The 21,813-nt window shown below is 40.2% G+C and overlaps 1 protein-coding gene across 3 annotated transcripts in view; it reads left to right on the forward strand.

Moving 5' to 3' along the window:
• The first annotated feature begins 225 nt into the window (after positions 1-225).
• DSCAM (DS cell adhesion molecule) overlaps positions 226-21,813 on the forward strand; it is a 465,290-nt gene continuing 443,702 nt past the window's right edge. The window contains exon 1 of one of the 3 annotated variants that reach the window (XM_068687740.1): positions 226-736. In XM_068687740.1, the coding sequence (XP_068543841.1) occupies positions 694-736 (43 nt within the window). In that variant the 5' untranslated portion in view covers positions 226-693. The remainder of the gene's footprint in view (positions 737-21,813) is intronic. The other 2 variants (XM_068687730.1, XM_068687720.1) reach the window with 2 other exon arrangements.

The raw sequence follows: 21,813 nt of genomic DNA on the forward strand, positions 1-21,813 counted from the left end.
TGATGCCAAACGGCCGCAGTTCAGCCAACTATTGAAAGGCAGGCTATTCCTCTGCGTCCTTCTATTGGTCTTGGTTTTTTTTTTTCCACCGCGGAGACTCGGTGCTGCTTTAAGACTGCGGGAGGCAGGGGGCCGAGCAGCGGGACCGGCGCGATCCGAGAGGCGAGGGGAGAGGAGAGGAGAGGAGAGAAGGGGTGTGGAGGAGAGAGGAGGGGAGAAAAGAGGAGAGGAGGGGAGAGGCGAGGAGAGGAGATGTGCCCGCCTGCCGCCGGGCCGCCGGGCGCTGCGTGAGGAGCCGGCTGGCCGGGGCTGGGGTCTCGGCGCTGGGGGCTGCGGGCTGCGGGCCGGCCGCCTGGGCCGGGGATGCTCGGGTGCCGGCGCCGGAGGCCCCGCTCCTCACCTGTGGCCCTGCCGGCGCGGCCCCGCGGGCGTCTCCCCGCGCCGAGGACGCACCTGGGCGCCGCGCCCCCGCCGCCCGCCCCCGCCGCCGGCCGCCTCTTCCCCCGCCCGAGAGCCGGCAGGCGAGCGTCGGCGGAGCCGCGGGGCTGCAGGCGGGGCTGAGCGCTCGCTGCGCGGACCGGCGGCCCCGCAGGCTGCCAGCAGCCCCCGGCCCAGGCGGCCGGACCCGGTGCGCGCTGCCTGGCGGCTCCGGCCCGGCCGTGGGCGCGGCGGGCGAGGGGCAGCGGCGGGGGCATGTGGATGTTGGCCGTCGCCTTGCTCCACAGCATCTCGCACGGTGAGCGCGGCGCGGGGGGGTCCCCTCGGCTTGCCGGGAGAGGGGCGAGGGTCGCCGCGGCGCCCTTTGTGCCGGACGCGGCCGCCGGGAGAAGGGCGAAGGCGCCCCGGGAGCCGCCGGTCCCCGCCGGGCGGGGGAAGACGGGGCTGGCAGGGCTGGGGATGGAGGCGCTTTCCCTCGACCGCCCGAGTGCGGAATTTTTGCTAAGTGCCGGCTGAGTGCGCGGAGGCTGTCTGAAGGGCTTTCATCCCCAGCTTTCGCGCTGAGACCTTTCCTGCTTTTACCTTTGCTTCTTGATCGCCCCGCGCTTTCACCTAACAATTTCATTTTTTTTTTCTTTTCTTATTTTTTCCTATTCCTTAGTATTTTTTTCAAATACTTTCAGATTATTTCCTCTCCATTATTTCACAAAAAATCTACCTGCTCCCCGGTAGTTTGCTTTTTTATCCCCCCCCTCAGTCACTTATGTAAAAATATGCACGGATAAGCATTACATCATCCGAAAATGTTCGAGACAGTCGATTATAAAGTTAGGAAGGAGAAATTAGAGTGGAGATGTAATGAGGATAAACCTATTCTGTTTTATTTTCTCTTCATTCTGCAAACTCTCTGACCTTTTATTTTTTTTTTTGTAGCTTCTCGAATATTATTATTTTAAGTAGTGGATGGGGGTATTTAGGAGCATTTGGTATATGTGATTGAAAAGAGTCACATAAAACATGTTTAAATTGCAGAACTTTTATTAAGATGTGTATTATCAGTGCGGTTTTAAGGATGGAAAACAAATTCTGCTGTAGTGTGTGATTCTAGCTATTCCACTACATCACCTGCTTCTCGGATTTGAGAACATAGCGTTGCCTGTAATACATTACATCCTGACAGTTAAAACAGAAAGATTAAACACACAATTTCCAATATAGGCAAAGCAGGTGGAGTGGGAAAATGATTCTTGCATTGAATGAATGGGAGAGAAGCAGAGGGCAGAGCGTAAGGCTTTCCTTGAAGATACAAATAATTGAACCTCTACCAGAGGGTGAGGGATGAATGCTGGATGAGGGTGTCTTCACATCTGCTTAAGTATACACTGGATGAGAAAATGCATTGACAGGCATGGCCAGTCCAGTGCAACTAGCTGGATAGGTCATAAATCAGGAGGTGAATCTTAAGCATGTGTTTAGGGCTATCTTGAGATTTTTTCATGTTCCAAGTACTGCAGAATGCAAAATGACTGAAAATCTTCAAACCTTAAACTTTACATTTTTTCATTTTGTCTAGCAGTAAGACAACTGCAACAAGTTTTAACATTAAGAGGTTGCTTGCTTATTTATTTATTTATTTGTGTCAGGCAGCACTGTGCCTTTCTCTGTTCTATTCAGGCAGATCTCTTGGAAGGAGATACTCGCTATCGATGAGACAGAATCGGTCTGAAAGTATATATATATTTTTTTTTACCAGTGCCGTTCAGTTAATCCTAGATTTGCACAGAAAGGAACACTCTCTTCTATACAGAAATCTTACATTTTTTTAAAAAGAACATATATATTTTTGTCTGCTGTACTGATGATATATTTCATATGCTCCAAGTTAGGTAGTTCCCTTCTCCCCCAAAGGATTTTGAAGGAACCGAATAATTTTAATTTACGAGGTTGAAATAATATAGAAATTGCTTTAATTTACTCCTTTATCTATGAAGTCAGTAGTAATTTCACTTTCAGTATCCATGTGTTTTTGGACCACAGTCAAACAGGAAATTGGATTCCAAATGTTTTTGTTTTTAATAGTGTAAAATATAAGTGGTACATGCATCTGCATAGATTCTATACTGTCATGCAGCAATGTTCATGCACTTGTGCATCCAGGTTACTAAGATAAAAATATTTTATGTATGCTGGTATTGTAAGATAAAAGCATTGTAGAAATACTTAATGGATGGTTCAATGATTCTTTGCAAACTTAAGTGTTTTTATTTCTGACATCATACCTGATGTCAATATAGGTATGCATTTTGAACCTTTTTAAAGGAAAATTTTGGAACTGATACTTATCTTCATATTCAGTAATACTAATAATAAAACCCAAGTTGTTCAGTTTTATTTCTGATTATTGTATCAGAGCCAAGAGTCAGAGAATAATATTTTTAAAGGACTTTAGGTTTTAATGCACTGTCATATCAGATATGTATCTCTTTGAAGGAAATGACTGCATATATAAATAGAAATGTCACATATACATTTATTTTCATTATTCTATCTATAACTATATCTAATTCCATTGTGTGAGAGGTAGTGTTCTTCTATGACTATATCTTTGAGGAGGGGGGAGATGCTGAAGCTACTGAAGCTTATTTAGCTTCTTGTTTAACTCCTTATGGAACCATACTGAATTAATTTCAAAAACAAGTACGTGTATGAGTGGTTTTCAACTGTGTTACATCTCATTCTCATTTTAACCTTAAAATGTGTGAGATTGTTCATGTTTATAATCTGTGACATTACGTTTTTTTTTCTTTTTTGGGGGGAAGGGAGGAATAGGTAGCTTAAACCCATAAAGTGTTAATTAATTTTTTAACCCTGTAGTTGTTGTCTTGGGCTAAATTTCTACTGAAGATAATGGAAATTATCAGAATAATAATAGCAACATTGGCCCCCATATTTCCCTGCAGTCACTCAGCACAAATACATTTTGTCAAATTAGATATGAGTGGTGCCACTGGGTAGGCTTTGTGTTTGTAAAACAGCTTCCTTCTGGGGACAATAAAATACTGACATGCTGTTACATCCAATTAGTATTTCTGAAACCTGAAACAAAACCTTCCCAAATACCCTGTTAAAGTTCTTTGATTTATAAAGGCTTTAAACTCTCCATGCTGAGAGTTTCTTAAAAATACAGGTAACAGGTACTGTTAACCACAAACGTACTGCAGCCCTAGTAAATGCATTTCAACCTTAATAAGTGCATGGGACTATACAGACATCAGTGGGAGCTATGCAGCTGCATTCACCACTGTGAAAACCTGAGTCATGCTCAGTTACAATCCTGAGCAATACTTGAAATTATCTTCAAGATTACTGTACCTGTACTGCCTTCTATGTTACTATACTGAAGTATTCCATTAGCAAACATGTACATTCAACAGTGCTGATGAAGAAAGTCCGTTATAGTCTGGTCATAACCAGTAAGGGAGTATTTTGCTGATAACAGGGAGGGGAGACCATGAAAGAGAGCAACCTCCTTCAAAATCCTGGTTATAATTTGTGTGATAAAGTTTGTTCAGAATTAAGGGTGCTCTTTTCAGAAATTAATATCATCCAATAGCGTTTAATCTGTGGTATAGGTATGCTGAACCACTTTGCAGTCTGCTTTCTGGCTGCATTTCTTATGTGCCTGGTGTCCAGAGTTCTGCTGAAATGAATGGAGCATCAGGAGACACACGATGCAGTACAGTTGACACTAAAAATAAATTCCCATTAAAATGACTTCCCATTTGAATCTGCAAGTCTAGAGTACACACACATCTCTTTCCCTCTCCCTGTGTCTACAACTATGGGTTTTAGTAGTGCACTAGAATACTGAGAAGAGCAGCGCACTGAGCTGAGAGCAGGGGTTAGGCTGGAGGAGGAGCAGCATCGATAGTGCTGGTGGTGCCAGTGATGCACTCCAAAGAAAATGGTGACTGTGCCGGGCACGAAACATTTAAGGAAGAGAAATCATCTCTAAAATCTTCGTAGAAACATTGTAGTATGTGTATAGTTTATGTGGAACTGCATAACCAAATTCTTTCCTTAGAAGTGTCACTGCATGTGCAGGAAGCATTGAGGTGACTGTATGTTTGTGAAAAGCACAACACAGCTGATGGTGTTTCTAATCTTGTGTTACCCATCAGCTACAAATAGCTATTAATTCATTACCCGATGTCTAATAAAGAAATCTGTAATAGCTAAGAAGTCCAAGCACACTGGAGATCTCTATTCCCATTTCAAAAGAAAGCCTTCACCCTGGGCTGTGCTCAGGAGGGATGACCCCAGGCCCTAGGGTGGCTTGATGCAGGATGCTGCCGGCACGGCTGAGCTGGTGCCACACGACACTAGTGGGCAGCAAACCACACGAGTCTGGCGGCATTTCTGACAAGCAGTGAAAATGAACAATACCCAAAGGAGGCGTTTTGTCTTTCTTTTTTTTTTTTTTTTTTTTTTTTTTTTTTTTTAAATAAGTGGTCACTAAACTTTTTGACTAGTGGACACTGCATTTTCTTTCTACAAGGGCTGAATAACAGATGTGTGTGACAATGAAGGTCGTTTTGGGAACAGTTTAAAGTTAGGTTGATTTCTGCAAATGATAAAAACAAAACCATAAACCCTGCGAAGTAGCTTGCAGCTATGTGCTGTTTTTCTTGCTGATTTCAGGGGCATCTCCTCAATGATGCTGCATCCAGAGAAGTTTTGAGTTGGTTTCAATTTTGTTTTTGAGTAAATTTTGTCATGTAATATACCATTAAATTAGATTATTTGGGAAAATCTTGTGGGTTTTAATGAGCAGCTCATCTGTAAAGTTCCTTTAGCACATGAGCTGTGCAAGGCTCTGATTACAGCAGCAGCTGTGCTCAGGATGGACCTCAACTTCTTGTCTCTCTGCCTGGATAAGTGTCCTCATGAATATGTCATTTTCTCAGGGGCAGTGGTGATTGGAGAGTGAAAATAATCTCCTTTACCTATTCAATAAACATTGAAAAGATAACAAGCAAAAAGATATGAAACTGAACGTCTTGGAGGGGGGAGGAGGAGGGAGGTTGTGGGTAATGAACTGAGGAGTAAAACATATGGATAGCACTCTTTTCCCTTAAAGTTTACTCTAGTTAACATGTCGAATCAAGGCCTCTTCAAATGTACTACTCATTTAGACTTTGATTTTAATTGAAACATGCCATGTCTTGGTCTGTCAGTCTAGAGATCTTTCAGATTTCCATTGGGGAATGCACTAATTCCAACTTTAAGGACTGGAGAAGGAAGAAAAAACATGTTACATTCAACTTAATTATGCTAAGGTACAATTATTTTTTTTTTGAAATTATTTCTTTTGAGTTGCTGAAACTAAAAGTAGTAAAAAAAAAAAATCAATTTAAGCAATACAGGTCTGTAGATCAGAATACTCAATTATTTCAAGGTGAATGTGTAGGTGTATGCCATTAAATCACTTGTTTCGCAATATAGCTTGAGATATTTCACAATCCATTTTAAACAGCACTTCCTTTCTTTTAACCTGTTTTGAAATCAATGAAATTAAAATTTCAAACAACTTTATTATACAAAAGAAACTCCTTCTTCTCAATCTTTGTCTTTCTTTTAAATGCATTCCATCAAACAACTGATATTTTCAAAAATGAAGTCTCATAAAATGAGAGAGATTTTATAAGAGCCTATCGCAGCACAATGTTTTGGAGCACTGAAGAGAACCTCTTTAAGAACAAGCCACAGATTCCTCATGTACTGTGGACTTCAATTGTCATTGCTTTTCTTTTTATATCACCATTCACATTTCTATTATCTCAAGTATTTTTTTGTTAGAGTATTGGATTACTCATCAGAAAGAGGTTCATCAATGGGCATTTATCACAGTGAAGTGGGCAACAGATATTATGATGCACCCAGATGAAAGAAAGAAAGGCAAATGGATGGACAGAGAGGGTGACAGAGATTAACAAGTCTTCCCAGCATCCCTGTTTAAGCTATTTTTACTTAGAAAGCAGGGAGTAAGGTTTAAGAGTGAACCGGCAATCCTATTTATAGAAAGACATTTTTAAATGCAAAGACTCTGAGAAAGAGAGTCACCTCCATACTAAACACCAGCCTCCCTGGAGCTCCCTGGTAACTGAGGGAGGGAGCAGCCCAGCGACCCAAGCTGCATTGCTGATGTGCCTCTGCTGAAGCTTCCAGAAGGACAGAGCCTACACAAGCACAGGGGCATGGGCCACAGCGTAGCCTGAGAACTGATCTGAAAATAGCCCACGGGTGCATGTCAGTGTGGCAGATGCACAAGGGCACATGCAAGGAAATGGATTTGCACCACCTGAGAAACTGTTGGACTGATTAATATTCAAAGCCTTAACATGCAGGCCGCTGTAGAGCTGAAGACAACTGTTCTGCTTGTGTATCTCTAAATCTAGTGTGCTGGGAATACAGTTCCTTCTGATATCAATATCTATATTTATACATAGTTTGTAATTGCTTAAAAGCTACTGTGTATGGAATATCTGGCACTTGTTCTGCTGTCCAAGTGTACTGATGTTATTTTCTTCTAATTAATCACATGGTAATCCCATGCAGAAGATTTATGGCTTTAGATTTCTGTTTGTATTAGGCTAAAATATATCCTTGGTAACCTCCTGTCATCTAAAGTAATTTTTGGATAAAGTTTTGAGGAGACCTCCAATATCTTAAGAATATCAGAAACATGATTCCTGAAAGGACCAAGAATCTTTCAATGCAACTGGAATATAATTACGTTGCACTGTGACTTCAAATAGTCATTTATCTATGTAATCTACTCGCAGTGATTCTGTAGATAAGATCATAGTGCTGCTCTGTCCATATAAATATCTGTTGGCATGAAATCTTTACATGTTTTGCCAAGAAGTGGCTTATGCTAAACCTGCACATTAAGGGTGTTTGTCTCCATCATTTTTGAATGGCAGCCCTTCACGGTCCCACTTTATTGGTGCTACAGAATTAAAGAATTTGCTGAAAGTTGTCATGAAAGAAAGGCTTTAAAACTGCTTGTATATTTTCAGCTCTGCTCCTTAGAGGCATCTCCATTATAACATGTAGTTCAGACTCCTGGAGGCTTAATAATATGAAGTTAAAATACCAAATGTAAGTCTTTTGACACACAGATTTTGTTTAACCTGACAGAGAAGACTAGGTGGGGTATTGAAATATACAGCCTTGGAGGAACCCAGGTGCTGTTGCTGCCATGTGTGCTGGACTGGATAAATTGCATGGTAGGATTTGAGTGCACTGAAATGCTGGTTGATCATTTGCTTTTTTTTCCAGACCACAGGAATGAGATGCATAAAATTAAATCTCTGTTTTTTGCTTGCATGATTGCTTTGTCCATCAGAAATCCTTATTTATTATTTTTATAAGCTGTATTACTTTCTAAAACTGAAAGCATAAAGGAATTCCCTGGGATTTTCTCTGGGGCTGTTACTTGGGATTTTGGCCCTGACCCGGGAATCACACCTCGAACGCATAAAGTCAGTCTCCTGAAAATGAAGAGGTGAGTGCATGACGTTTTTAGACCACTTCTGCCTTGATCTAAGGATAGGGGCAGTCCTTGACAAAAATCCTTTTTGTTAAGAAAAGCTGATTCTGATGTCCCTTGAGGAGGAGCTTAGTGAAAAAAGTCATTCAAGCAGACCAGACTGAGGTGGCACTCAATTTAAACAGGAAAGCCTAGTGCGGTTCACTCTCCAGAATGTCCTACATCTCCAGCTGGCTCTACACTTCTCCTCCCATTAAGTAGTTTGCTGTGGGTAGTATCAAAATATACTGGTGTTCGTGTATTCCAGGGAAGAGAGGTGGACCATAGTTTGTGTTGCAACTGCAGTTGAAAGACACGAAGCCAGGCCTCACTATGTCATGATAGATAGTTAATTTAGGAGATTCTTACTGAAGTCTCTGTTGCCTCAATATGTCTGTAGAGCTTATTGGCATAATAAAGTGAATCCTGGTAGTCTAGAGTAATGATCTGCTTTATACCAGTTCATGCTTTCAGCTGTACGTATTCGGGAAGCTTCCTTTTGTACCTTTCCTTTTTTCCTAGGTCTGTTGTATGACTCCAAGATTTCTCTTTCATCTTGGCAATGTGTGTTTTTTTTTTTTTTTTTTTTCAACCTTGTTGCATAGGGGGTTCTAGAAAGCAGCTTTTTATCGTTGCAAGGGTGAATGGAAAGCACAGAGAGTAAGGCTCAACTCACTATGGGACCTGAGTGATGGGAGATGCTTGCCCTGTTTGGTTGTGATATCAGATGAGGATGGTGCTTTTCTTGGCTTTTTGTGTGTGTTTAAAAAGTACATAAATTGATGCTTAGGGGGAGAAGGGAAGGGAGGGGATATGAACAGTTGGATAAGGTGGATAAGGTGAGGGAGGGAGAAGGGAAAGCTTCAAACTGTGTAGAGATCTAGACAGCATTGCAAGTTGTATGATGAGAAGAGGCAAGGCAAAGAGCCTGAAGCCCTGTGGGGCAGCAGGAGGATGGTGTCCAGAGGCCAAGTCTGAGCTCATATACGTTATGGCAGGAGGCTCTGAAGTCTTTGTGCTTCACAGTTTGCAGTGGGGAAGGCAAAGCTGAACCAGCTCCTTTGCTAACAGGAACCATGAGTAGGGAACCCAACAAGCTGTGGCTTTGGGACTCCCCATTGCTGGTTCCTACATCCACATTGCTGCTGGTCTGTACCAGGGAGCAAGCTGATATTCCACGTGGGTCCTCTGTGCTTTGTGAAGGGAGAGGTCAAACTCATGACTGTTCTTATCCTTTACCTACCTGTATTCAGCCTTTTCTGTCATTTGTGTCTGCTCATGTTGTTTCAACTGTGATACAGGCTTAATTTGAGGCCTACAGCACTTTTATCTCCACCTTATTCTTACAGTTGTTTGTATTTATTTGGGTAGCAAAAGTATTTCTTGTCCCTAGAAGTTTGTCCACTGAAACAACAAATGTATTTGTGCGAGTGAAGGGGGATCAAGGACAGAAAGCAGACCTGTGAATGTCAGTGCGGCTGTAAGGTAGGATGTGTGAGTCCCCTGTCTGAGCAAAGGACAAAGAAACTGAGCTCCTTTATTGGGCAGAAGGGAGATAATTAATCCTCAGAAAAAGAGGCTGAGCTGTCAGGCTTTCACAGAAACACGCTGGCAGCTGTGATTTGTTGTTCTGCTTTTGGGAGCCACAACTGGCAGGTTTGGTGCAAGGGGGGCTGCTTGGAGCATGCGCCCGAACACCCGACCCTGCTCCTCAGGCCCTCCCTGGGTGCTGGGTCCTGCAAGCTCTGTGTGATGACAGAGGTAAAAGCCTGTCTGAAGGTCTAGAGGCGAGTGCAAAGGCGATGCAGAGGAAAAGAAATAGCCATCTGAAGAAACTCTAGCTATAGCAGTTCAGTGCATATTTATTATGTTCAGAAGTTAGTCCCTAGTGGATAAAAACATTTATAATATTCCTACCACATCTCAGAATATGTTTCTATAGAAGAGAAGAATGCTTATTTTTTTTTTTTTTTGTGATTACAAAGGGAGTAAATGAGTTTAAAAATATATATTTTCCTCAGCTCCATAATAGCGGTCTGACTGCTCCTTAATTTTGAGAAGTTTTGAGATTTTTTTGATCAGTAAAATGTGTTTTGAACATGGCTGAGACAAAAGGAAAAAAAAAGTTTGACCACTCTGTAATGTGAATGTGGTTACTCTTGTACCTTTCATCATCTCTACCAGTCTCAGTCCCTAGTGTGGACATTCACTAGAGGAGGGGATTATGGCTGGCTGAGTACCTTAGCTCTGGCATTTCCAAAGGCCAGTGAATTGGGCCTTGTGCTCATAGAGTTCTGTTTAAAATAAGTAGTATGTATTAAATAGCTAGCTCATAAAAAATGAAAGAATTAGGACATGGCACAATGTTGGTGGTCTCATGACATCAGAAAGTGGATGAAACAGGGAGCTATACTACTGATACCATCAGGGGATGCTATCATTTGGCTCAGGCCTGTTGCACTCTTAGAGGGCAGTAAGAAAAGAGAGATTTAGGGAGATCATAGAATTGTTTAGGTTGGAAAAGACCTTTAAGATCAAGTACAGCCATCCACCAAACACTGCAAATCCACCTCTAAACCATGTCCCCAAAATGAATGGTGGTGGTTTTCTTGTGTTCCATATTATTTCTGACCATGGTGCAGTCTTAAGTAGCATTACCAGCTCTATGTTGCTCCCCCATCACTTCACTGTGCTGCTTTTTTTTTTTTGTGTGTGTGTGTGAAGTGATGCAGAATCTCCTGTGTTTGAAGACAGGGCTTAGAATGAAACAAGCTAGATAGTAAAACAACTTAAAGTTATGTGATTTTAAAATATCTTACTTTTTAATAAAATTACTTTTGCTTTTTAATTAAATGGACTCCATATATGCTGGTATATGACCTCCCTCTTTGATCTGGGAATATTTGCGGGATGGTGGTTCTACCTTTATGCTAGTGAGAAACTAATTTATATCCTTTTATTAATTCATCTATCAGTCACGTTTCTTATTAAAAGTGTGACAGTGCCTTAAAGTGATATACTGTTGACACAGCTCTTTGCTGCTGGGCTGCTTTTTGGAAATGTCAGCTGCAGTGGAAAGCTGCACACTACACTCTTGAGAGTCTCCAGGCTGCTTGCACCAATTGCATATAGTGCCCAGTATGCAGAAAACCTAGGGCATACTGGCCTTATGTGGTAATTGGTTACCTTATTTTATTAATGTGCAGTCATTCTTAGAAGGCTAAAGGATTATTAGTATAGCTCTGTAAGAGGGATATAATCAATTTAAATTAGCTCACCGTTGAGCCTATATGATCTGGCATCTTTAAAATGTAGGTAAGCAGCTCATCATTTTGATTTCTTATATAATATTGTAGGAAACTTTTTTCTAAGTCCAATCTTACCTATGAATGGTGCAGTTCATCACTTAAATATTTTTAGTGTCCAGAATAATAATCAATTTGAAAAGATAAATAGTTATTTTTAAGAATAAATTACATTTTTTTTACGTAGACAAAAGACGATTCCTATGATCCTCTCCACCCGGCATTCTGCTTCTCCCCTTCCACCTTCCCACACAATCTTCCAGGCTTCCTTCTGTCCGTACATATCTTTTCCTGCCCACTCTCCAGACACAAGTGTTGTTTGATTGTTTGGGTATGCATTGGGATGACTTTCTCATCTACCCAGGTTTCTGTTTTAGAAAAGTGATGTGATTTTACCAGGAAATCTAGACAATATTAGGCAGAATAACTCTCTTAATATGTCTTCCTTTCAATTCTCCCCCTCAGCTCTAAGCCGAAAAACCCAGTAGTGCTGATTTAGACTAATTACTTTAAATGCAGTTTGTAAAAGGATGCTAATACTTTGCTATATCCCTGAAGGTCGTCTAAGTGATCTATAGTTAAACATTCATGTGGGAGACTCTTGGGGGAGACAGCAAGGAATGATTATAATGGAAACACTGTGGGCTAAAGTGTGTGCTCATGCTCAAGTCTTCATCTGGCAAAGTAGGGTAGTGGATTGTTTCTGGGGTTTTAGAGCTATTCCTTGTATCTGAATAAGATATAGTTTGTAGACTCAGCTTCAACATCTCCCATGCTGGAGAACTGTGTGTGGCACAGGGCTAGAGTATTTAAACTGCTTTTTCAGCACTGTGAACCTCCATCTCCGTTGTGTTTCATTATGGAAAAAAATAAAAATCTGTGCATGATCTTGCATCATTAAAATGTGCTGGGTGCCCAAGGTGTTTCTTCATCTGTTCCTCTAGCAGCTTTTCCCCTCAAGTGATTATGCTAATTAGTGTTTGATCAGATGATTAAATTATAATTCGATTAATCCTGTGCGCTAAACGCTCTGAATGCATTTCCATCGCCTGAATGCCTTGTGCTTAAGCATTCCTGTTTGCAGCTTGATATGAAGCTCTTGCCTTTTCCCGTACCTAATAGCTTTTTCTATTTTAAAAGCACTATAGTTCCCTTTGACGTTAGGAAGCAGAGGAATGGGCTTTTGTTTCCTACTGTACTGAACAGAACCAGAAATATGTATGTTCCCTTTATATGAACCAATTATTTCTAGGGATTATATATATATATAAATAAAAAGGATCAAATCTGTTTTTCTTTTAATACACACCCCTCATGTTCCATTCATAATATACTGAGGCAAAGCAGTGATATAGCTAAGTCTTCTATCCATTCCCATTATGAGTTGTGCTTTCCCCTAATAATTCTCCCCTTTTCAAAGCTGAATTTTTTTTTTTTGGTCAAGAAGGCTCTTCTCTGCAGAACGTATTGGTATGTGTGTGACTTGGTGGGGAGGGGGGGGAAGCAGAAGGATGTTTTTCCTCCTTTAACTTACTTTCCTATCCCTTTTCATCCAGGCTTATTTCTGCATGTCATCTGTATGAGATAATCTCCAGCCGGAGTGTAGAAAACAGGACACAGAATTTATAACCTTGGTGCCACTGTGAGATGAATGTTTAGCTGCAGCATTGCTTTCTTTGTCTTTGGGGTCCTGCATTTTTAGATTATTTAATGTGACTAAGATACACAGATTTGAGAGTAAAAAAAAAAAATCATAAAAAGGAGGTACGTAGGGTTTAAATATTAAATGTAAATAGTTATTACATAATTGGATGTGTTAAGTCATTTCTCCATTTTTGCAGATGTAGGGTACTCTCTCTGAACATCCATTGCTTCCTATGTCAGAGACTGCTGGATAGTAATGAGTGGCCTGAGTTCAGAAAAGAATGCTAAATTTAAATCATTTGGTTTGTTTCCATTCTACAGTGCAAAAAATAAATAACCCCAGCATATAGCAACCTTCCTCCCTCTCTTTCTCCCTCCATTTCTCTCCTCAATTTTCCTCAGGGGACATGTGAGACAGATTGAAAATAGGGTTGCCAAGACCTTGTCTAGGGGGATTTGGCTTTGCTGTACCCCAGGTGTGGGAAGGTAGAGCAAGGGAATAGGAATATAAAGGATGTTTTCTCTTCTCTCTCCCTCTCTTTGTTTACCTTAAAAGCTGTCAGAGACTCATAGAACTCCTGTAACATCTTATTTCCCTTCTTTCAGACTGTCTAGGAAGCAATTTTACCTGTGAGGTGACTGGCATGTTACAATCTATTACCAGCCATAAAACAACATGGGGTAAATAAGTCTCCATAATTAAGGTCACAGAGGCCAAAAGCACCTTCATACTTTAAAGCACAGCCGTGTAGCAGTAATTGAATATTGAGATCTCATCAAGCTTATAGTCTATGTCTTGTCAATGAATTCAGCCTCATCTTTCGCTGGGGCCCTAGCCTGTGAGTCTCTCTCACCCTTGGCTCACTGATTTATGGTTTTACCTTGGGTAGTCAGGTGTGCATCCCGGGCAATTGTCTCACTTACTTACACCCTCCAACAAGGTTGTGGGCAGATGTTCATTCTGTAAACATCTGTGCAGATTTAAGGAGCTGCAACCTTTGGATGCCTACTTCTGCCTGGCAAGGAGGGGTTATAGTTCCTGCAGGTTACCCTTTGAATAGTGGTGCTTTTTTTTTTTTTTTTTTTGAGTGCTCTCTGATCTCTTTTAATAACAGGCTAAGATTAATGCAAACCTCCTGTTTTAAATTGCAGCTGATATAGTTGTCTGTAAGCAGGACCACTCACATGAATCACTCTGCTGTCATAGCTGTGTGGGGTAGAAACCTCCATCTGGAAAGCAGTGATGAGTAGCTGGAGGCAGTAATGCCTTCAACTGATTCAGATAAATAGGTCTGGAAGCAGGCTTGTGTCAATGTCCCCATTTTTAGAACTGAAAGAATTAGGCTAAGCTGAATTAAGGCTCTAATTCTAAATGAAAGTGCTAGCTTAGGATGGTGCTTAGCTTGTTCTTTTTTAAAGTTTAATTTCAGATTCATTTCCTGAGTCTCCCTATGTGGACAGGTCCTCAGACTCTGCCTAGCCTTGGGTAAGCTACTTAAGCTTGTGACCTGAGGATGTTACTGCAAAATAAGCTAAGCTGTGTGGGAAGTGCTCTAGATATTCCATGTAAACTAACCGTATGCCTGCTCTTTTTTCTTAATGGAAATCATCCTTTGTGTGGTCTTCCACAGCAGACAGATGGTGATCTTCATCATGGTGATCTTAGAGTAGGGTAAGTAGGAGTATCCAAGTAGGAAACTAGCAATGTCTGTGGAGGATGAAGTTCCCAACGATTTCTTCTTAACTCTGGATCTCACTTCCTTATCTGTGTGGTGGGAACAACTTTTATACCCACCTGGTAAGCAGTCTTTTGGCTGAATATAAATATCCTTAGCTCTTCTGACTTCTAGATGTTGAGAAAATCGTGTCGTGCAGTATGCATGTGCTTTTGAAAATGCTATCTCTGTGTTATTTAGCAGTCCTTTCCCTGGTAAATACACATGCTGATAATCTAGCAGTAGAGGTCAGTACTGATTTGCATTGGAGAAGCAAACCTAAAATAAGGAGGAAGAGGCAACTTCTCTAATCTACAGTATACAAAAATACGACCCATTTTTTTGTTAATGGTATCCACTGCTTAAGTCATGTTGTTCTGTGATACCTTCATATAAAATACTAACAGTGGATAGGATGACAGCTCCAAGGTCCTTAGGTTTAGCTGTTGCTATTTTAAGCATACAATCTCTTCCTAAGTGTGTTAAACTCTGCTTCAAAAGTATCTGGACTGTAGTTAGCCTGGCTTCCTACCTTCAAATAGTTACAAATAAAGAGGGATTGTGAAGATGGTCTGTCCTGGGGGACAAGTAGTTCTGAGCTCAGTGGTCCTAAGTCTTGTACAGAAACTTGATAAATTTTCATTTTAAAACATGGCACCGAATGCATCTGTTCTTTGTGGCAGGGATAGATCCTCTGAAACAACCCATAGTATTAGCAGATTTGTAAGACAGTTGGTGTTGTCTGACACACGTTGTCCTTTATGGGAAATAGTCACATTTCCTCAACCACTTTTAATGGATGTAAACCTTCCTCTTTCACTCTCCCAGATATTCTCCCTCACCTTCTCACTTTCTCAATGTATTTGTGGTCAGCTGGTTTGATTAAAGTTGAGTGTGGTGATTTAAAGCTTATATCAGTTTGGTGTCTTCAGATTAGGTTGCTCTTCATAGTTGCCAGTGTTGTGGTCTGGTGATCAGGGCTGTGCACAGTTTCACCTGGAAGGGTAAAGGAGAAAAAGAGCAAGCCTGCAAGAGGGAGCAGCTCCCTCCCTGTCATGGCACTTGAAGCCTGTGCTAGTGCTGGGGAGAGAGACCATCACCCTTGGTACCCTTGTCCCATTTTCTAGCCCACCTGTGTATCTTGTTTGCACTATTGACTACTCAGAACTTATAATGTCTTTTCAGAAATTGCTGCTCCTGTGTTGCATGCTGAAGTACGTAGTATGCTTAAGGAAAATGTAATCAATTCTCTTTTTCTTGTTTTTATTTGCAAGTATGTGCAAGGTGCAACTTCAGGCTGGCTTAGTGATTGTTGGCATGTTCAGTGTTTAAATGGGCCATTTGTAGGCCTGAGAACAGTATGATGTGGGCTGCTGCCTTTTGGATTCCACCCCACAGCAAGCTGTTTTGAGGACCCAATGTAGAAGAAAAAAGTAACTTTCACTCTCTTCATCCCTAAAGCAGTTTAAAGTTAGGATTTCTCACGTTACAGGCATCACTGGTCCACACTGGAATTGTATGGCTGACCACTTCTCTTGCAGAGGGAAAGAAGTGGGTCAGAAACTTATCAGAACCTAGCAAAACCTACAGCTACTTTCTCATACAGTTTTGGCCCTAACTTTTAAAACTTAGTCCTGGGGTGTTTACTTTTTTAAAAGCTCCATTGATTTATTCTAAGTATTTTTTATTTATTTTTTCTGCCAGAGAAAATCTCTTCTGTGTACTACTGAAGACTTCACAGGCTTTTTGCTTTTCCATTTTCTTCTAGCCTTCAACTCCTGCAGATATCTTGTCTGCAAGAAGCATGTGCGTTTAGAGTCCTGTCCTGTCCAACTGTCTTGAAAATTCACTTGCCATGTATGTGGCTCTGTTTTCTCAGTTGCAACAACTATTCTGTGCATATTGAGAGAAAGAGAGGGAGAGGGAGGTACTAAAATGAGAAAATGGTTCCATGGCACAAAACTGATTTTTTTTTTTTCCTTTAAGAAAAAAAAGTCTACTGAAAACTGAGTTGGGTCCATGAGTCCCTAATAAGACTGTCTGGGGAGTGGGGTGTGTGTGGGGGAACATACAGTACGTGGGTTATCCAGTGTGTTGTATTTTCAAGGAGGAATTAGTTCTACTTAACTACTATATAAACTTAATCTCTGTGTACTATACACAGTTAAACACTATACAGTTCATATGGGGAAGATTTTCTTTGCTGTAGGGTGCAGAAATTTTAATTTTAATCTTCTTGCGTTTTGTCTTTACCTCTGACATTAGCAATAACTAGTACTGTAATAGCTTGCACCTCAGTCTACTTCCTCCTGGTGGCTTCACCTCTCCTGCCCTGGATTTTCTCTGGCATCATCTCATAGCACTTGTTAGTTGCCACACATTGATTTGAAAGTAAGGAGAGCATTTCACTTACATTTTATTTTCCTTCAGTCATTCCCTTTTCTGTCCTTCACCAGTCACACCAGAAAAGTAAATATTCAAAGATAATCCAACCTCAGAGCTGATTAAAATTGAATAAGAACTTTTACTTTAGCCTGCCAGAGAGAAGCTTGGATTCAAACACCTGGAGTGACTTACTTTTATTCCCTCTTGGAAAAACTAACTTAATCAAAATAAATGTGATTCCACAAAGTCAATATTTCTTTCATGTTGTGCCTGTGCTTTCATCAGGTTGGTGTGTGTATATGTGGGGAGAATGGTTAGAAAGAATATTCAGAAAAATGCTTTCTGGCAAAGAAAGAGATCACAGTTCAGATCAATGAAATTTCCACAGAAAAGAGAATTGGAGTGATTTAACTTTATCAGCCAGAAATCTTACATCTGGGACCAGTTATATCTTACTGGCAACTCTAGTGAATAAACTTATTTGAAAAAATATCATAGGAAAAAATAATTTTGTTAAACCTCAAAAACAAAACCTGGCATGCAATTTCAAAATGAACACATGTATTTTTACAAATCCATTTTGACTTTTGATCATGATAGGTCATTAAAAAATGTGAAGGTCCTAGCAAAGTGGTGTTTAATTTGTTGTGCTGTGGTACATGATTGCAACGTGCAAATGTATGAGAAAATGTGTCCTTTCACAATTGGAGCTCTCAAGGGACACATGTCAGCAGTGATGCATTAGCAAAATACCGAAAATATGTCTCTACTTGAGTTCTGTTTCCTCACCAGTGTACCCAAACCATTTTAATCCTCTTATTTGTGAGACCCTAGCCAATTTATTAGGTCTGATTAAAAGTCATAGTATTAGCCCTTAAGCCTTACCTAGTTTGATCTGAACTATGAGGAATCTGTTTCTAGAAGGGTCTCTTCGGCCTCTTCTCCTCCATGCTCTCCATTCAGGAATGACACAGTTGCTTTGTATGTGCTGGATATGAGCAGTTGGTCATGATACCTATGTGTCTATTTGATCTTTTGGGATTTATTCCAGGATAAGATTGTTATAGCCACAATTAATGATCTCAAAGTACTGGGGCAAAATCAAGACTCATTTCTGGATGATGCTATAGCTAATATTAACATCTGAAGGACATGCATTAGTGCTTGTGTGAGGAAACCTCTGTGTGCTTTATTATTAAGCAATCAGGGCAGCAAGAAATGCTTTCTAGATCTTCTGTGTGTGTGTATTTTCACTGCTTAGCTCACCTAAACCAAAGTTCCTCTGTCTAGACTTGGAAATACATTGTTTATTTCATATCATAAAGAGGTATGGTGCTCCAGGACATAAGAAACAAGATTGAGAAACATTATATAGCTTTGTGATATGTGCTGAAGTACTAAGCATTATTAGAGGTATTTGATATTACAAAACATCCTGTATTTTCTAGTACACGTAGCAAGTAATTGCTCGTTCTTGACTGTATTCCCTTGTTTTTGGGTCTAGTTAACAGTTGCATTTGTTAGGACACAGTTGCCCAATTAATTAAGATATTGATTGGAATATGAAACACTGCATGAGGTATTATTGACAAAGAGCTTCCATTGCCAGCCTGCCCTTCTCTTCATTCAGAAAGAAAAAGAAAAGTGAGCATTGAGTTATCCTATGTGGTCTTTTTTTTTTTTTTTTTTTTAAGACATGGTATGAACGTTTTATAAAACTATTAAAGAAAAATAAAGAAAAATTCCAATTTTATGTTCATGGTCTGTGGTCTAACTTGTGACTGAAGAAATATACACATATACATGTAGACTATGTATATGTAGTCTATAAACTTCATAGACTACTGATATACTCTTAGACATACTGATTGACAAGTCATAAGTAGTGCTCCCAGCAACACTTTAGTTCTGTGGATTTACAGCTCATTATCACTTATGCTATCTAGTAAAGATTTAAAAGTGGTACATTTTTGAACCTGAAATAGGAAAAAAATGTGACTATAATAATTACCTCCAAAATGTGTATTACTAGTGTTATCGAATCCTTATTTTAGCAGAGGTGTGTATTAGTGTTTTAAAACTGAGTAGCAATTGACATAGTTTCAGTGGAAATATTTCTGCATTGAATTTGAAAGTGTATTTGATCTTAATGGCTCCATAGTAGGCAGAAGAACAGTGTTATGGTGGCTAGGCATTAGACCTTAGAAGACCTAAGCTCAAATCCCCTGCTTTGCTGCATATTTTCAGATGTGATGTCAAAGAATTTGCTTGCTTGGGTGCTGTTACCTCACTAGTTAATAAAGGTGTTCTGTGTCTAAAGATTTTATCTTGAACGTGGTCAGGAATGGTCACGATACAGGTACACCATGCTGGTGGTTAGTAAATAGAAATTTGAAAGAAAAAAGAGTTTTTATTGGGGGGTGAATCATTACTGAAGAGAAAAACCCACATAAAGTCTTATTCTAAGCAATATGGCACTGTTCAGCAGGCACTGCAAACCTTGGAGATGAAGGAAGTACATGTCATAAGGATGGAAGTAAATAAATTACCCCTGTGTACCTTACTCTGAAAAACCTAGAATGCTCCAGCTACATGCACATCCGATTGCACTACAGTTCATGGTTAAGAAGGAAATGTGTTATTCAGGTGAGAAATAAGTTTCCAGGTATCAATTTTATTTTTTCTTCTCTGGATCAAGGGAGCTCTTTCAAGATAATCTGATTTCAGCATTAACTGTGAATTCCTCTGGCTGCCTCTGGAAAGCCGTGCTCTCTGCGCCAGGCAGTAATTGCGTTAATCATCCATTTTTAAATAACCGCATTTGAAGTTAAGTTGAGAATTGCTTTTCAGATCTTTAATTTGCTTTGGAAAAGTGAAATAATTCCCACAAGGGTTGTGCTAATCAATATTCCAAAGGCAAGTAACCTTTGCTAATACTTGAACATGGGATACTTGATATTGTTCTGCTTAAAGAATTCTAAAGAAAAAAAATACTCCAATTCCATCCGTGATTTGGCAGGTTAATAACTTTTCTGTCTGCCAGGCATAAGGATTTTTAGTAAACAGGAGATTCATCAAGTGCAGAATTGCATTGTATTATCATCTTTTCATTGTTGTTGTTTTTATTTTAAGCCTTCTTTCTAATATAAATGATGACAAATTGCGTAGTTGTAAATTTGAAAGTCCCTAAATGGTGTTTTTGTCAAAGCCTTTATGCTGAAATGCTTACTTGGAAAGATTTTAAACCTCAAGAGCCGGGGGAGGGGTTTTAATTATTATGCATCATGACACAATGCATTATGCATCATGGTTGTTTTTCTGCTTTTTAAACACTTGTTATGGATGATGAGACTAATATAAATGGACATACAGTGAGAGCTGCTGCAAAACCTTCTTATGATGTCATATTCTGTTTCCAAGGAATTTCAGCACTGCTGTACTATGAAACCAAAGGATAAGCAAACTTAAAAAGGCACTTGAAGCGTGCTAGTAATTAGCTGCCAGGTAGTCATCAAGGCAAGGTTTTTCCAATGGTCCTTTCCTGGTAAACTGAATAACAAACCTATTTGTTGAAAACTAAAAATGATGGAGTGTGGATGCTGCTGTCTTTAAATTTGACCATACTTCCATTGAAACCACCTGCAAATTACTGCTGAGGCTCAGAATTTGCTTTCTTTAACTTGCTTTTCCCCCCACCCAGGCTTGCACACTACTGAAAATATAGTGGTGGTGAGACTGATTAAAGAGCTGATTGGATACAATAGATTCAATGCTAGAGCTGTTCTTTCTTCTTTCCTGCTCCCCATTCACACCCTGCCCCAAATAAATGGTGACTTTTCCCTTGAAAACAATCTGATATTTAGGTGTTGCAGAGATAGAGGAGGAAAAAAAGGGAGAACAGTGTATTCTTTTCTTTAATAAAACCTATTTTTTAATAGTCACAGAGATTGGCTGGGCTGCGTCCTGTAGAGATTGAGGGAGAGAGAGGAAGGCTGGTTTGTCTGAATAGATATTTAAGGAGTCACAGCAGGCAGTGGATTTGTGAGAGGAAAAAAAAAAAAAGACTCCCCCAGAAGGCAAGTAGAATACAATATTTCATATTTGAGGGTTGGGGAAATGAAATTTCAGTGTCATCATGGACATTACAGAAGATATCGCTCAGTGACCCACAGACAGTTGGCAACTGCGTTTGTCCCTGCGATGCTTATCAGGAAAATCTCAAATCCACCCTCCTCTGGCCCCCTGTATAAGCAGAATTAATTGGCTGGCAGTTGTTGATTTTTTTTTTCTCCATATTTATTTTTTTTCCTCCAAAAGGGGAATAAAAAAGTCCTCTTCTCCCTCTAGGTATGTATGCTATGTATGCTGTTTTATAAAGGCTGCTCTGGTGCTGCATAGACTGCTGCTGAGGAATACATTACATTTGTAGGAGGATGGTGTTACCTTCACTGCCCAAGCCTGAACTGTGAAGTCACATACTGGTATGTGAGGAAGGGCTGCAGCTCTGCCTGTGGCAGTGGTGCCACACACTCCACAGCTGGGAATAGAAATCTGCCTACGGGCTGAAGCTGGGGGTGCAATGTGGGGCTCTGTCATGAGACATGAAAGCAAATTTGGGTTATTACTTTTTTACTTTTATTTTTACTATTACATTCAGTATTCCTAGAATTTTTTATATTTGTTGTTACAGAAAGATAACTACTGCCTCCCCCCAAATTTAATAAGACAGTAA

This window comes from Anas acuta, chromosome 1 (genome assembly GCF_963932015.1).
Source record: "Anas acuta chromosome 1, bAnaAcu1.1, whole genome shotgun sequence".
In the NCBI taxonomy this organism is placed as follows: domain Eukaryota; kingdom Metazoa; phylum Chordata; class Aves; order Anseriformes; family Anatidae; genus Anas; species Anas acuta.